The sequence below is a fragment of the Hypanus sabinus genome, chromosome 24, assembly GCF_030144855.1.
Source record: "Hypanus sabinus isolate sHypSab1 chromosome 24, sHypSab1.hap1, whole genome shotgun sequence".
In the NCBI taxonomy this organism is placed as follows: domain Eukaryota; kingdom Metazoa; phylum Chordata; class Chondrichthyes; order Myliobatiformes; family Dasyatidae; genus Hypanus; species Hypanus sabinus.
Genome location: NC_082729.1, coordinates 8,129,380 through 8,141,727, shown reverse-complemented (window position 1 = coordinate 8,141,727; position 12,348 = coordinate 8,129,380). Strand labels below are relative to the sequence as shown.

The following is a 12,348-nucleotide window of genomic DNA, read 5'->3' as shown; positions in this document are numbered from 1 at the left end:
CATCTTCCCTGTCCTTGTGAACTTTTCCATCACTTCCCTGTCCTTGTGAACCTTCCTCCAGCATTTCCCTGTCCTTGTGAACCTTCCTCCAGCACTTCCCTGTCCTTGTGAACCTTCCTCCAGCACTTCCCTGTCCTTGTAAACCTTCCTCCATCTCTTCCCTGTCCTTGTGAACCTTCCTCCAGCATTTCCCTGTCCTTGTGAACCTTCCTCCATCTTCCCTGTCCTTGTAAACCTTCCTCCAGCACTTCCCTGTCCTTGTAAACCTTGCTCTATCACTTCTCTGTCCTTGTGAACTTTTCCATCACTTCCCTGTCCTTCTGAACCTTTCTCCATCACTTCCCTGTCCTTGTGAACTTTTCCATCACTTCCCTGTCCTTGTGAACCTTCCTCCATCTTCGCTGTCCTTGTAAACCTTCATCCATCACTTCCCTGTAGTGGTGAACTTCCCCCAGCGCTTCCCTGTCCTTGTCAACCTTCTTCCATCACAACCCTGTCCTTGTAAACCCTTCTCCAGCACTTCCCAGTCCTTGTAAACCTTCCTCCAGCACTTCCCTGTCCTTGTGAACTTTTCCATCACTTCCCTGTCCTTCTGAACTTTTCCATCACTTCCCTGTCCTTGTGAACCTTCCTCCAGTGCTTCCCTGTCTTTGTGAACTTCTCCATCACTTCCCTGTCCTTGTGAAACTTCCTCCAGCTCTTCCCTTTCCTTGTAATCCTTCCTCCAGCACTTCCCTGTCCTTGTGAACTTTTCCATCACTTCCCTGTCCTTCTGAACTTTTCCATCACTTCCCTGTCCTTGTGAACTTTTCCATCACTTCCCTGTCCTTGTGAACTTTTCCATCGCTTCCCTGTCCTTGTGAACCTTCCTCCAGCACTTCCCTGTCCTTGTGAACCTTCCTCCATCCTCCCTGTCCTTGTGAACCTTCCTCCAGCGCTTCCCTGTCCTTGTGAACCTTCCTCCACTGCTTCCCTGTCCTTGTGAACTTCCTCCAGCGCTTCCCTGTCCTTGTCAACCTTCCTCCAGCACTTGCCTGTCCTTGTGAACCTTCCTCCATCACTTCCCTGTACTTGTGAACCTTCCTCCATCACTTCTCCGTCCTTGTGAACTTTTCCATCACTTCCCCGTATTTCTGAACCTTTCTCCATCACTTCCCTGTCCTAGTGAACTTTTCCATCACATCCCTGTCCTTGTGAACCTTCCTCCATCTTCGCTGTCCTTGTAAACCTTCATCCATCACTTCCCTGTCCTTGTGAACCTTCCTCCAGTGCTTCCCTGTCTTTGTGAACTTTTCCATCACTTCCCTGTCCTTGTGAACCTTCCTCCAGCACTTCCCTGTCCTTGTGAACTTTTCCATCACTTCCCTGTCCTTGTGAACCTTCCTCCATCTTCGCTGTCCTTGTAAACCTTCATCCATCACTTCCCTGTCCTTGTGAACCTTCCTCCACCACTTCCCTGTCCTTGTGAACTTTTCCATCACTTCCCTGTCTTTGTGAACTTTACCATCACTTCCCTGTCCTTGTAAACGTTCCTCCAGCACTTCCCTGTCCTTGTGAACCTTCCTCCATCACTTCCCTGTCCTTGTGAACCTTCCTCCATCACTTCCCTGACCTTGTGAACCTTCCTCCAGCACTTCCCTGTCCTTGTGAACTTTTCCATCACTTCCCTGTCCTTGTGAACTTTTCCATCGCTTCCCGGTCCTTGTGAACCTTCCTCCAGCACTTCCCTGTCCTTGTGAATCTTCCTCCATCTTCCCTGTCCTTGTGAACCTTCCTCCAGCGCTTCCCTGTCCTTGTGAACCTTCCTCCACCGCTTCCCTGTCCTTGTGAACTTCCTCCAGTGCTTCCCTGTCCTTGTCAACCTTCCTCAATCTTCCCTGTCCTTGTGAACCTTCCTCCAGCGCTTCCTTGTCCTTGTCAACCTTCCTCCATCTTCCCTGTCCTTGTGAACTTTTCCATCACTTCCCTGTCCTTGTGAACCTTCCTCCAGCATTTCCCTGTCCTTGTGAACCTTCCTCCAGCACTTCCCTGTCCTTGTGAACCTTCCTCCAGCACTTCCCTGTCCTTGTAAACCTTCCTCCATCTCTTCCCTGTCCTTGTGAACCTTCCTCCAGCATTTCCCTGTCCTTGTGAACCTTCCTCCATCTTCCCTGTCCTTGTAAACCTTCCTCCAGCACTTCCCTGTCCTTGTAAACCTTGCTCTATCACTTCTCTGTCCTTGTGAACTTTTCCATCACTTCCCTGTCCTTCTGAACCTTTCTCCATCACTTCCCTGTCCTTGTGAACTTTTCCATCACTTCCCTGTCCTTGTGAACCTTCCTCCATCTTCGCTGTCCTTGTAAACCTTCATCCATCACTTCCCTGTAGTTGTGAACTTCCCCCAGCGCTTCCCTGTCCTTGTCAACCTTCTTCCATCACAACCCTGTCCTTGTAAACCCTTCTCCAGCACTTCCCAGTCCTTGTAAACCTTCCTCCAGCACTTCCCTGTCCTTGTGAACTTTTCCATCACTTCCCTGTCCTTCTGAACTTTTCCATCACTTCCCTGTCCTTGTGAACCTTCCTCCAGTGCTTCCCTGTCTTTGTGAACTTCTCCATCACTTCCCTGTCCTTGTGAAACTTCCTCCAGCTCTTCCCTTTCCTTGTGAACTTCCTCCAGCGCTTCCCTGTCCTTGTAAACTTTTCCATCACTTCCCTGTCCTTGTGAACCTTCCTCCAGCACTTCCCTGTCCTTGTGAACTTTTCCATCACTTCCCTGTCCTTGTGAACTTTACCATCACTTCCCTGTCCTTGTAAACGTTCCTCCAGCACTTCCCTGTCCTAGTGAACCTTCCTCCAGCATTTCCCTGTCCTTGTGAACCTTCCTCCATCTTCCCTGTCCTTGTGAACCTTCCGCCAGAGCTTTCCTGTCCTTGTGAACCTTCCTCCACCGCTTCCCTGTCCTTGTGAACCTTCCTCCACCGCTTCCCTGTCCTTGTGAACTTCCTCCAGCGCTTCCCTGTCCTTGTCAACCTTCCTCCATCTTCCCTGTCCTTGTGAACCTTGCTCCATCGCTTCCTTGTCCTTGTCAACCTTCCTCCATCTTCCCTGTCCTTGTGAACTTTTCCATCACTTCCCTGTCCTTGTGAACCTCCCTCCAGCACTTCCCTGTCCTTGTGAAATTTCCATCACTTCCATCCTTATGAACTTTTCCATCACTTCCCTGTCCTTGTGAACCTTCCTCCAGCATTTCCCTGTCCTTGTGAACCTTCCTCCAGCACTTCCCTGTCCTTGAGAACCTTCCACCAGCACTTCCCTGTCCTTGTAAACCTTCCTCCATCACTTCCCTGTCCTTGTGAACCTTCCTCCAGCATTTCCCTGTCCTTGTGAACCTTCCTCCAGCACTTCCCTGTCCTTGTGAACCTTCCTCCAGCGCTTCCCTGTCCTTGTAAACCTTCCTCCATCACATCCCTGTCCTTGTGAACCTTCCTCCATCTTCCCTGTCCTTGTGAACCTTCCTCCAGCGCTTCCCTGTCCTTGTGAACCTTCCTCCAGCACTTCCCTGTCCTTGTGAACCTTCCTCCAGCACTTCTCTGTCCTTGTGAAACTTCCTCCATCTTCCCTGTCCTTGTGAACCTTCCTCCATCTTCCCTGACCATGTGAACCTTCCTCCAGCACTTCTCTGTCCTTGTGAACATTCCTCCATCTTCCCTGAGCTTATGAACCTTCCTCCATCACTTCCCTGTCCTTGTGAACCTTCCTCCATCTTCCCTGTCCTTGTAAACCTTCCTCCAGCACTTCCCTGTCCTTGTAAACCTTGCTCCATCACTTCTCTGTCCTTGTGAAATTTTCCATCACTTCCCTGTCCTTCTGAACCTTTCTGCATCACTTCCCTGTTCTTGTGAACTTTTCCATCACTTCCCTGTCCTTGTGAACCTTCCTCCATCTTCACTGTCCTTGTCAACCTTCTTCCATCACTTCCCTGTCCTTGTGAACCTTCCTCCAGTGCTTCCCTGTCTTTGTGAACTTTTCCATCACTTCCCTGTCCTTGTGAACCTTCCTCCAGCATTTCCCTGTCCTTGTGAACTTTTCCATCACTTCCCTGTCCTTGTGAACTTTACCATCACTTCCGTGTCCTTGTAAACGTTCCTCCAGCACTTCCCTGTCCTAGTGAACCTTCCTCCAGCACTTCCCTGTCCTTGTGAACCTTCCTCTATCTTCCCTGTCCTTGTGAACCTTCCGCCAGAGCTTTCCTGTCCTTGTGAACCTTCCTCCACCGCTTCCCTGTCCTTGTGAACCTTCCTCCACCGCTTCCCTGTCCTTGTGAACTTCCTCCAGCGCTTCCCTGTCCTTGTCAACCTTCCTCCATCTTCCCTGTCCTTGTGAACATTGCTCCAGCGCTTCCTTGTCCTTGTCAACCTTCCTCCATCTTCCCTGTCCTTGTGAACTTTTCCATCACTTCCCTGTCCTTGTGAACCTCCCTCCAGCACTTCCCTGTCCTTGTGAAATTTCCATCACTTCCATCCTTATGAACTTTTCCATCACTTCCCTGTCCTTGTGAACCTTCCTCCAGCATTTCCCTGTCCTTGTGAACCTTCCTCCAGCACTTCCCTGTCCTTGAGAACCTTCCACCAGCACTTCCCTGTCCTTGTAAACCTTCCTCCATCACTTCCCTGTCCTTGTGAACCTTCCTCCAGCATTTCCCTGTCCTTGTGAACCTTCCTCCAGCACTTCCCTGTCCTTGTGAACCTTCCTCCAGCGCTTCCCTGTCCTTGTAAACCTTCCTCCATCACATCCCTGTCCTTGTGAACCTTCCTCCATCTTCCCTGTCCTTGTGAACCTTCCTCCAGCGCTTCCCTGTCCTTGTGAACCTTCCTCCAGCACTTCCCTGTCCTTGTGAACCTTCCTCCAGCACTTCTCTGTCCTTGTGAAACTTCCTCCATCTTCCCTGTCCTTGTGAACCTTCCTCCATCTTCCCTGACCATGTGAACCTTCCTCCAGCACTTCTCTGTCCTTGTGAACATTCCTCCATCTTCCCTGAGCTTATGAACCTTCCTCCATCACTTCCCTGTCCTTGTGAACCTTCCTCCATCTTCCCTGTCCTTGTAAACCTTCCTCCAGCACTTCCCTGTCCTTGTAAACCTTGCTCCATCACTTCTCTGTCCTTGTGAAATTTTCCATCACTTCCCTGTCCTTCTGAACCTTTCTGCATCACTTCCCTGTTCTTGTGAACTTTTCCATCACTTCCCTGTCCTTGTGAACCTTCCTCCATCTTCACTGTCCTTGTCAACCTTCTTCCATCACTTCCCTGTCCTTGTGAACCTTCCTCCAGTGCTTCCCTGTCTTTGTGAACTTTTCCATCACTTCCCTGTCCTTGTGAACCTTCCTCCAGCTCTTCCCTTTCCTTGTGAACTTCCTCCAGCGCTTCCCTGTCCTAGTGAACTTTTCCATCACTTCCCTGTCCTTGTGAACCTTCCTCCAGCACTTCCCTGTCCTTGTGAACTTTTCCATCACTTCCCTGTCCTTGTGAACTTTACCATCACTTCCCTGTCCTTGTAAACGTTCCTCCAGCACTTCCCTGTCCTTGTGAACCTTCCTCCATCACTTCCCTGTCCTTGTGAACCTTCCTCCAGCACTTCCCTGTCCTTGTGAACTTTTCCATCACTTCCCTGTCCTTGTGAACTTTTCCTTCGCTTCCCTGTCCTTGTGAACCTTCCTCCATCACTTCGCTGTACTTGTGAAACTTCCTCCATCACTTCTCTGTCCTTGTGAACTTTTCCATCACTTCCCCGTCCTTCTGAACCTTTCTCCATCACTTCCCTGTCCTTGTGAACTTTTCCATCACTTCCATGTCCTTGTGAACCTTCCTCCATCTTCGCTGTCCTTGTAAACCTTCATCCATCACTTCCCTGTCCTTGTGAACTTCCCCCAGCGCTTCCCTGTCCTTGTCAACCTTCTTCCATCACTACCCTGTCCTTGTAAACCTTTCTCCAGCACTTCCCAGTCCTTGTAATCCTTCCTCCAGCACTTCCCTGTCCTTGTGAACTTTTCCATCACTTCCCTGTCCTTCTGAACTTTTCCATCACTTCCCTGTCCTTGTGAACTTTTCCATCACTTCCCTGTCCTTGTGAACTTTTCCATCGCTTCCCTGTCCTTGTGAACCTTCCTCCATCCTCCCTGTCCTTGTGAACCTTCCTCCAGCGCTTCCCTGTCCTTGTGAACCTTCCTCCACCGCTTCCCTGTCCTTGTGAACTTCCTCCAGCGCTTCCCTGTCCTTGTCAACCTTCCTCCAGCACTTGCCTGTCCTTGTGAACCTTCCTCCATCACTTCCCTGTACTTGTGAACCTTCCTCCATCACTTCTCCGTCCTTGTGAACTTTTCCATCACTTCCCCGTATTTCTGAACCTTTCTCCATCTCTTCCCTGTCCTTGTGAACTTTTCCATCACTTCCCTGTCCTTGTGAACCTTCCTCCAGCACTTCCCTGTCCTTGTGAACTTTTCCATCACTTCCCTGTCCTTGTGAACTTTACCATCACTTCCCTGTCCTTGTAAACGTTCCTCCAGCACTTCCCTGTCCTTGTGAACCCTCCATCGCTTCCCTGTCCTTGTGAACCTTCCTCCATCACTTCCCTGACCTTGTGAACCTTCCTCCAGCACTTCCCTGTCCTTGTGAACTTTTCCATCACTTCCCTGTCCTTGTGAACTTTTCCATCACTTCCCGGTCCTTGTGAACCTTCCTCCAGCACTTCCCTGTCCTTGTGAATCTTCCTCCATCTTCCCTGTCCTTGTGAACCTTCCTCCAGCGCTTCCCTGTCCTTGTGAACCTTCCTCCACCGCTTCCCTGTCCTTGTGAACTTCCTCCAGTGCTTCCCTGTCCTTGTCAACCTTCCTCAATCTTCCCTGTCCTTGTGAACCTTCCTCCAGCGCTTCCTTGTCCTTGTCAACCTTCCTCCATCTTCCCTGTCCTTGTGAACTTTTCCATCACTTCCCTGTCCTTGTGAACCTTCCTCCAGCATTTCCCTGTCCTTGTGAACCTTCCTCCAGCACTTCCCTGTCCTTGTGAACCTTCCTCCAGCACTTCCCTGTCCTTGTAAACCTTCCTCCATCTCTTCCCTGTCCTTGTGAACCTTCCTCCAGCATTTCCCTGTCCTTGTGAACCTTCCTCCATCTTCCCTGTCCTTGTAAACCTTCCTCCAGCACTTCCCTGTCCTTGTAAACCTTGCTCCATCACTTCTCTGTCCTTGTGAACTTCTCCATCACTTCCCTGTCCTTCTGAACCTTTCTCCATCACTTCCCTGTCCTTGTGAACTTTTCCATCACTTCCCTGTCCTTGTGAACCTTCCTCCATCTTCGCTGTCCTTGTAAACCTTCATCCATCACTTCCCTGTACTTGTGAACTTCCCCCAGCGCTTCCCTGTCCTTGTCAACCTTCTTCCATCACAACCCTGTCCTTGTAAACCCTTCTCCAGCACTTCCCAGTCCTTGTAAACCTTCCTCCAGCACTTCCCTGTCCTTGTGAACTTTTCCATCACTTCCCTGTCCTTCTGAACTTTTCCATCACTTCCCTGTCCTTGTGAACCTTCCTCCAGTGCTTCCCTGTCTTTGTGAACTTCTCCATCACTTCCCTGTCCTTGTGAAACTTCCTCCAGCTCTTCCCTTTCCTTGTGAACTTCCTCCAGCGCTTCCCTGTCCTTGTAAACTTTTCCATCACTTCCCTGTCCTTGTGAACCTTCCTCCAGCACTTCCCTGTCCTTGTGAACTTTTCCATCACTTCCCTGTCCTTGTGAACTTTACCATCACTTCCCTGTCCTTGTAAACGTTCCTCCAGCACTTCCCTGTCCTAGTGAACCTTCCTCCAGCACTTCCCTGTCCTTGTGAACCTTCCTCCATCTTCCCTGTCCTTGTGAACCTTCCGCCAGAGCTTTCCTGTCCTTGTGAACCTTCCTCCACCGCTTCCCTGTCCTTGTGAACCTTCCTCCACCGCTTCCCTGTCCTTGTGAACTTCCTCCAGCGCTTCCCTGTCCTTGTCAACCTTCCTCCATCTTCCCTGTCCTTGTGAACCTTGCTCCAGCGCTTCCTTGTCCTTGTCAACCTTCCTCCATCTTCCCTGTCCTTGTGAACTTTTCCATCACTTCCCTGTCCTTGTGAACCTCCCTCCAGCACTTCCCTGTCCTTGTGAAATTTCCATCACTTCCATCCTTATGAACTTTTCCATCACTTCCCTGTCCTTGTGAACCTTCCTCCAGCATTTCCCTGTCCTTGTGAACCTTCCTCCAGCACTTCCCAGTCCTTGAGAACCTTCCACCAGCACTTCCCTGTCCTTGTAAACCTTCCTCCATCACTTCCCTGTCCTTGTGAACCTTCCTCCAGCATTTCCCTGTCCTTGTGAACCTTCCTCCAGCACTTCCCTGTCCTTGTGAACCTTCCTCCAGCGCTTCCCTGTCCTTGTAAACCTTCCTCCATCACATCCCTGTCCTTGTGAACCTTCCTCCATCTTCCCTGTCCTTGTGAACCGTCCTCCAGCGCTTCCCTGTCCTTGTGAACCTTCCTCCAGCACTTCCCTGTCCTTGTGAACCTTCCTCCAGCACTTCTCTGTCCTTGTGAAACATCCTCCATCTTCCCTGTCCTTGTGAACCTTCCTCCATCTTCCCTGACCTTGTGAACCTTCCTCCAGCACTTCTCTGTCCTTGTGAACATTCCTCCATCTTCCCTGAGCTTATGAACCTTCCTCCATCACTTCCCTGTCCTTGTGAACCTTCCTCCATCTTCCCTGTCCTTGTAAACCTTCCTCCAGCACTTCCCTGTCCTTGTAAACCTTGCTCCATCACTTCTCTGTCCTTGTGAAATTTTCCATCACTTCCCTGTCCTTCTGAACCTTTCTGCATCACTTCCCTGTTCTTGTGAACTTTTCCATCACTTCCCTGTCCTTGTGAACCTTCCTCCATCACTTCCCTGTCCTTGTGAACCTTCCTCCAGTGCTTCCCTGACTTTGTGAACTTTTCCATCACTTCCCTGTCCTTGTGAACCTTCCTCCAGCTCTTCCCTTTCCTTGTGAACTTCCTCCAGCGCTTCCCTGTCCTAGTGAACTTTTCCATCACTTCCCTGTCCTTGTGAACCTTCCTCCAGCACTTCCCTGTCCTTGTGAACTTTTCCATCACTTCCCTGTCCTTGTGAACTTTACCATCACTTCCCTGTCCTTGTAAACGTTCCTCCAGCACTTCCCTGTCCTTGTGAACCTTCCTCCATCACTTCCCTGTCCTTGTGAACCTTCCTCCAGCACTTCCCTGTCCTTGTGAACTTTTCCATCACTTCCCTGTCCTTGTGAACTTTTCCTTCGCTTCCCTGTCCTTGTGAACCTTCCTCCATCACTTCGCTGTACTCGTGAACCTTCCTCCATCACTTCTCTGTCCTTGTGAACTTTTCCATCACTTCCCCGTCCTTCTGAACCTTTCTCCATCACTTCCCTGTCCTTGTGAACTTTTCCATCACTTCCATGTCCATGTGAACCTTCCTCCATCTTCGCTGTCCTTGTAAACCTTCATCCATCACTTCCCTGTCCTTGTGAACTTCCCCCAGCGCTTCCCTGTCCTTGTCAACCTTCTTCCATCACTACCCTGTCCTTGTAAACCTTTCTCCAGCACTTCCCAGTCCTTGTAATCCTTCCTCCAGCACTTCCCTGTCCTTGTGAACTTTTCCATCACTTCCCTGTCCTTCTGAACTTTTCCATCACTTCCCTGTCCTTGTGAACTTTTCCATCACTTCCCTGTCCTTGTGAACTTTTCCATCGCTTCCCTGTCCTTGTGAACCTTCCTCCAGCACTTCCCTGTCCTTGTGAACCTTCCTCCATCCTCCCTGTCCTTGTGAACCTTCCTCCAGCGCTTCCCTGTCCTTGTGAACCTTCCTCCACCGCTTCCCTGTCCTTGTGAACTTCCTCCAGCGCTTCCCTGTCCTTGTCAACCTTCCTCCAGCACTTGCCTGTCCTTGTGAACCTTCCTCCATCACTTCCCTGTACTTGTGAACCTTCCTCCAGCACTTCCCTGTCCTTGTGAACTTTTCCATCACTTCCCTGTCCTTGTGAACTTTACCATCACTTCCCTGTCCTTGTAAACGTTCCTCCAGCACTTCCCTGTCCTTGTGAACCTTCCTCCATCACTTCCCTGTTCTTGTGAACCTTCCTCCATCACTTCCCTGTCCTTGTGAACCTTCCTCCAGCACTTCCCTGTCCTTGTGAACTTTTCCATCACTTCCCTGTCCTTGTGAACTTTTCCATCGCTTCCCTGTCCTTGTGAACCTTCCTCCAGCACTTCCCTGTCCTTGTGAACCTTCCTCCATCTCTTCCCTGTCCTTGTGAACCTTCCTCCAGCATTTCCCTGTCCTTGTGAACCTTCCTCCAGCACTTCCCTGTCCTTGTGAACCTTCCTCCAGCGCTTCCCTGTCCTTGTAAACCTTCCTCCATCTCTTCCCTGTCCTTGTGAACCTTCCTCCATCTTCCCTGCCCTTGTGAACCTTCCTCCAGCACTTCCCTGTCCTTGTGAACCTTCCTCCAGCACTTCCCTGTCCTTGTGAACCTTCCTCCAGTGCTTCCCTGTCCTTGTGAACCTTCCTCCACCGCTTCCCTGTCCTTGTGAACTTCCTCCAGCGCTTCCCTGTCCTTGTCAACCTTCCTCCATCTTCCCTGTCCTTGTGAACCTTGCTCCAGCGCTTCCTTGTCCTTGTGAACTTCCTCCAGCGCTTCCCTGTCCTTGTCAACCTTCCTCCATCTTCCCTGTCCTTGTGAACCTTCCTCCAGCACTTCCCTGTCCTTGTGAACTTTTCCATCACTTCCCTGTCCTTGTGAACTTTTCCATCGCTTCCCTGTCCTTGTGAACCTTCCTCCAGCACTTCCCTGTCCTTGTGAACCTTCCTCCATCTTCCCTGACCTTGTGAACCTTCCTCCAGCGCTTCCCTGTCCTTGTGAACCTTCCTCCACTGCTTCCCTGTCCTTGTGAACTTCCTCCAGCGCTTCCCTGTCCTTGTCAACCTTCCTCCATCTTCCCTGTCCTTGTGAACCTTCCTCCCGTGCTTCCTTGTCCTTGTCAACCTTCCTCCATCTTCCCTGTCCTTGTGAACATTTCCATCACTTCCCTGTCCTTGTGAACCTTCCTCCAGCATTTCCCTGTCCTTGTGAACCTTCCTCCAGCACTTCCCTGTCCTTGTGAACCTTCCTCCAGCACTTCCCTGTCCTTGTAAACCTTCCTCCATCTCTTCCCTGTCCTTGTGAACCTTCCTCCAGCATTTCCCTGTCCTTGTGAACCTTCCTCCAGCACTTCCCTGTCCTTGTGAACCTTCCTCCAGCGCTTCCCTGTCCTTGTAAACCTTCCTCCATCTCTTCCCTGTCCTTGTGAACCTTCCTCCATCTTCCCTGCCCTTGTGAACCTTCCTCCAGCACTTCCCTGTCCTTGTGAACCTTCCTCCAGCACTTCCCTGTCCTTGTGAACCTTCCTCCAGCACTTCCCTGTCCTTGTAAACCTTCCTCCATCTCTTCCCTGTCCTTGTGAACCTTCCTCCAGCATTTCCCTGTCCTTGTGAACCTTCCTCCAGCACTTCCCTGTCCTTGTGAACCTTCCTCCAGCGCTTCCCTGTCCTTGTAAACCTTCCTCCATCTCTTCCCTGTCCTTGTCAACCTTCCTCCATCTTCCCTGCCCTTGTGAACCTTCCTCCAGCACTTCCCTGTCCTTGTGAACCTTCCTCCATCTTCCCTGCCCTTGTGAACCTTCCTCCAGCACTTCTCTGTCCTTGTGAACCTTCCTCCATCTTCCCTGTCCTTGTGAACCTTCCTCCATCGCTTCCCTGTCCTTGTGAACCTTCCTCCATCTTCCCTGTCCTTGTAAACCTTCCTCCAGCACTTCCCTGTCCTTGTAAACCTTCCTCCATCACTTCTCTGTCCTTGTGAACTTTTCCATCACTTCCCTGTCCTTGTGAACCTTCCTCCATCACTTCCCTGTCCTTGGGAACCTTCCTCCATCACTTCCCTGTCCTTGTGAACCTTCCTCCATCACTACCCTGTCCTTGTGAACCTTCCTCCAGCACCTCCCTGTCCTTGTGAACCTTCCTCCATCACTTCCCTGCCTTATGAGCTTTTCTCATCACTTCCCTGTCCTTGTGAACCTTCCTCCAGTGCTCCCTGTCCTTGTGAACCTTCCTCCAGCGCTTCCCTGTCCTTGTGAACTTTTCCATCACTTCCCTGTCCTTGTGAACCTTCCCCCTGCGCTTCCCTGTCCTTGTGAACTTCCTCCAGCATTTCCCTGTCCTTGTGAACCTTCCTCCAACACTTCGCTGTCCTTGTGAACTTCCTCCAGCGCTTCCCTGTCCTTGTGAACCTTCCTCCAGCGC

The 12,348-nt window shown here is 50.8% G+C and overlaps 1 protein-coding gene across 1 annotated transcript; it reads right to left on the bottom strand.

Moving 5' to 3' along the window:
- Positions 1 to 3,086: 3,086 nt before the first annotated feature.
- On the bottom strand, positions 3,087 to 11,626 carry LOC132380443 (ribosome-binding protein 1-like). The gene is made up of 4 exons (XM_059949242.1): positions 9,244 to 11,626; positions 6,801 to 8,551; positions 4,571 to 6,441; positions 3,087 to 3,612 (listed from the first exon to the last, which is right to left on the bottom strand). Exon 1 carries the CDS (start codon positions 11,215 to 11,217, stop codon positions 10,126 to 10,128), a length of 1,092 nt encoding a protein of 363 aa, XP_059805225.1. The 5' UTR covers positions 11,218 to 11,626; the 3' UTR covers positions 3,087 to 3,612; positions 4,571 to 6,441; positions 6,801 to 8,551; positions 9,244 to 10,125.
- Positions 11,627 to 12,348: the final 722 nt, after the last annotated feature.